This window comes from Nicotiana attenuata, unplaced genomic scaffold (genome assembly GCF_001879085.1).
Source record: "Nicotiana attenuata strain UT unplaced genomic scaffold, NIATTr2, whole genome shotgun sequence".
NCBI lineage: Eukaryota > Viridiplantae > Streptophyta > Magnoliopsida > Solanales > Solanaceae > Nicotiana > Nicotiana attenuata.
Window position 1 is genome coordinate 15,375 of NW_017678767.1, and position 4,607 is coordinate 19,981.

General features: G+C 35.7%; 1 protein-coding gene across 1 annotated transcript; it reads right to left on the reverse strand.

Moving 5' to 3' along the window:
• Nucleotides 1–354: 354 nt before the first annotated feature.
• On the reverse strand, nt 355–3,549 carry LOC109221670 (F-box/FBD/LRR-repeat protein At1g13570-like). The gene is made up of 5 exons (XM_019386137.1): nt 3,411–3,549; nt 2,519–2,602; nt 1,055–1,611; nt 798–962; nt 355–681 (listed from the first exon to the last, which is right to left on the reverse strand). The coding sequence occupies exons 1-5, from the start codon at nt 3,547–3,549 to the stop codon at nt 355–357; spliced, it is 1,272 nt and encodes a 423-aa protein (XP_019241682.1).
• Nucleotides 3,550–4,607: the final 1,058 nt, after the last annotated feature.

A 4,607-nucleotide genomic window follows, 5' to 3' on the forward strand; every position in this document is an offset into this window, starting at 1 on the left:
TATAGACATATAGTAAGCAGGCACAATTTTTAAAAGATAAATCAAACTGGAACAATACATTTTCGCACAAAGAATAAACTCCAACATCAGAACATATAGCATACCAGTAAATGCTTCAAGATTGCCAAAGGGAAATGATCAAGTAGAGAATTAAAACACAACACAACTTTCAAATAAACAACTAAAGTCTCATTTCATACTCACAGAACAATTAGGCATGAAATGTGAAAAAACCTTGGTATCATAAAACATACTAGTCAGAACATCCATCCAGATACACTTGTTCCAAACTAATATACTCTACTCACTATCTTAACAATTGCTGATGATCAAGCAGGATTCCAACTGCGGACACTAATCTACATTATATGCAACTTCTGCTTTAGATGATGCCCGCTGAAATTTTGTTATCTCAGCAACTACTTTGAGAGATTTTTTATCTTCCAACGTATCGTAAGGGTCGATTACCATTCTGACCAGTGCTGGAGACTTGGCCAATACAAGCTTGATAAGCTGCATTTCAGGCCATGTTCCTGCTACACCTATAAGCTTAACTGCCCTGAGGTGATTCAATGTCACATCTGAGAAGCTTGCAGGAATTTCAGTAACATAATCCCTAGTAGCTGGATCAAGCATTTTATCTGGATCGGGATATTCATTCGGGTGAAAACATTGATACACCTAAGAAGGATAAAGAAAAATTGAAGTTAGATTGAAAAATCTGCTTACTATCAAATAATAAAGTCATTATGTAGGAATAGCACAGATAAAAGAGCGAGAAAAACATCATTAAGAACCTTCATTTCAATATCTTCTAAATATGGAGAGCTCCTTATCAAGCAAAGAGCATCTTGAAGATCATGTAATTCATCCAGGCACATCGAATCCATGTAAAGATGTTTCAGACAATTCAGAGCAGAGGAAAGCCTTCTTGGTACTTCAACTGCTTCAGCAAACAAACGCTAGGAAGATAATGCGAAAAATCAGGATAACTCAAAGCCCAAAAGATGTTACATACAATTATGAAAATGCATTACAATGAAGTCACACTTACCCAAAACCTATAGCAATTCCAGTGGAGATGCTCGAGAGCATGAATAGGCTCAAAAAACTTGGCAAGATCAGGTTTTCCTGCCTTCACAGAAAATTGTCTAAACAGAATCGAAACTTTTGCGAGAAGAGGGACATTTTGCAAACGAATTATATGTATACCGCCTATGAAGAAAAATGACCTCAGCTTGGGAGCATTGACTTCAATGTTATTTAAATCATATGACGGTTCCAGCACCAAATGCTCAAGCAACGGGGAATTGGAGATTAAACTTCCAAGAAATTCAGAAGAAATTGTGACTTGACATAGTTCTAGGCTAATTAGCTTATCAAATCCCTTAAAGCCTGGTGGAGGATGTATTATACATCTTTGGAGGGTCAAATGTCTCAAATGCAAACATGTGAAAAATGAAGAAGGCAATTCATATGGGCTACCGCTACCAGTATGAATTTTAAGTACAAGATGCTGAATGCCATTCTTGGAGAGGAAACATATCAAATTGTCAATCTTAGGACATTTGACAAAACAAGGAAAACAAATGGTTAACTTTGTAATTGGTCCTGCATGAAGTTTTAAAATGTGGGAGACAATCTTTCGAAAAATACTTGCCATGTATGTTAGATTCCTACAAGGTCTCCAGAGTGTATGATCAAGCGTCAACTGTGGAAGTCTACACCACTTATATATCCATATCTTTGATAAGATGCTTGTCCTCACAGCATCTCGTAAAGGCAACTTCATTAGAATGTCATCGATTACACTCTCGGCAAGGTTGCTAAGTACATCAGGGGGGTAAATGTTGCTTTTTGCCGTGTGGAGGCATCATAATAAATGATTGCTAACAAGAATCTGCAGAAAATAAACAAGAATAAGATAGTTAAGGAATCTTCAAATAGTCTGCCTTTTTTAGGCTTATTTTAATTGAACCACAACCATATGCACGTGCCGACTTTTCTTTCTCACAGCTTAAAATTACTGTAACCTTGAACTCTTGGAACACATCTAAAATGTATTTGGTACACAATTAGAATATGCATATGATTACACATTTCTTTTAAAAATAATAACTGGTCCGAGTAAACTATTTTTACCACACAAAAAAGGTACTGCAGGAAGGAAAGTGAGAAAAAACCAAAAACAAACATTACACTCTCAAATGACCTAAAAAGACTTCATGAAGCCTAAAACGAAAGAAACCATCTAAAGACATGAACGTCTACTCCCTCTATTCATTCATTTATGATGTTTAGCTTAAAGTATATATATTTATATGTATATCGCCGCATGTTATTCTTTTGTTTCATGGATTTAGGATGTAAAATGTGTTGATTTATACTAATTTGAGGTGTTTTTATGTGTAGGAATGATCCAGGAGCAATTGAGGGCGAAAGGTGCGACATTAGAGCCAAAACGGAAGAAAAAGCAAAAAATGGCATTTTCAGCGCCACAGGCAGCGCCCCACGCTACCTGTGGCGCCAGAGGCAGTATGCTCCAAATTAACAGCGCCAGGGACAACGCCTAGCGCTGGGCTGGGTGCTAGTGGCGTGAATCCTGTCCAATTTTGCTCGGGACAAGATTATTTCAGCCCTAGACCTACCCAACACGTATAAAAGCAAGACTAAGCTTATTTTTAGAAGGGAGACGCCACTTTGAAGAGGATTTACACACGAGAAACATTCGGGAGCAAGAATATCTCAGATTTCTTCATCTTTTCTTAGTATTTTCAATTATCCGAAAAGGTTTGCCAAATACTAATTGTTGCTCAAAAGTGATTTTCAAAATATTTCAAAATAATTAACACAAATTGCTTCTCACCATAAGTACTTCTGAAAAAAGCACTTCTCAAAATAAGCTGTTTTAGGAGTTCGGCCAAACAAGCTATAAATCATGTGAATCTCTTTTTGGACTTTGTTAGCTCCTTAAATTTTGTACAAGAGCTAGCTTCATTTCGTAATATTTTCCACACTGAATGCTTCGTCAAGAAAAAGAAAGAAAACAATGATAAAAAATAGTGAATGACAAGAAATTAAAGGCATATAAGCATAGACCAGTGCCTTTCCTGGTTCATATAGACAGAAAATTAAAGATCAATCAACTGGAAACAAATAATACATTTTGGCATGAAAAAAATAAAGAAACACAGCTTAACTACTGCATCAACATCTGTTTCTATTTTTAAACTTCAACTTCAACTTCCAAAATATATAGCTAAAGATCATGATCTGATTAAAGACTGGCGAAGTCAAGCAAGATATTAACCGGAGATATTAATAGAACTATACATCATATACAACTTCTGCTTTAGATGACGCCCGCTGGAATTTTGATATCTCTGCCTTTACTTTGACATATTTTCTACCATTCAATGCATAGTGGGGGTCGATTACCATTTTGACCAGCGCCGGAGACTTTGCCAATAGAAGCTTGATCAGCTGCATTTCAGGCCTTCTTCCTGATATATTTATAAGCTTAACTCCCTTGAGGTGATTCAATGTCATATCTGAGAAAGCTTCCTCTTTAAGACATCTTAGAGTTGGCCAAATATTATAATCAGCGTCTTCTTCATCCACCTAAGAAAGATTATCATAAATCCATCTCTCTAAACTCACTGAGGATAAAAAGTAGTATAAAAGGCAGTTCGATGCACAAAGCTCTCGCTATGCGCGGGGTTTGGGGAAAGGCCGGACCATAAGGGTCTATTGTATGCAGCCTTACCCTGCATTTCTGCAAGAGGATGTTTTCACGGCTTGAACCCTGACTTCCTGGTCACATGACAACAACTTTACCAGTTACGCTAAGGTTACCTTTCGTAAAAAGTAGTATGAAAATAAAAAAGAAAAAAAAGGCCGGACCACAAGAGTCTATTGTACGCGGCTTTACCCTATATTTCTGCAAGAGGTTACTTCCACAGCTTGAACCTGTGACCTCCTGCTCACATGGTAGCAACTTTACCAGTCACGCCAAGGCTGAGGCTCCCTTTCATAAAAAGTAGTATGAAAATAAGGAAGAACGGAAAGTCAAAAACCTGAATTTTCAGATATTGCAAACATGGGAAGCTTCTAATCAGGCAAAGAGCAAATGAGATGAACTTGAATCCATTCAGAGAAATCTCAAATTTATTTTCTAAATTTGCTTAAAAGCTTTGCCAAATACCCCACCTCTTTAAAATAAGCACAAGTTACTAATTTTCAATATGAATTTTGACATAAAATCTTCATTTTTTTTTAAAAAAAATATTCACATATTTAGTAAATACATAAAAAGCACTACCAGTTATAATAGTCAGTACTTTAAATTATCGTTAAAATATCTAGAAAATTATGGTCAAATAAAGGTTTCTTTACTCTCTAAACAGTAATAGTGCAACAAAAAGTAAAAAAGGAAAAACAAAGACTATAACCTCTCCTAATGTTTTAGCTCTAACGTTCACCTTTCTTATTTTGATTTTGTAACAATTCTTTTACATGTTTTTCATTAATGTCAAATAAGACATAGTTTAGACAAAAAAATTCCTTTACTAATATTAAATTCTTAATATAATATGTGTAATTTGAAG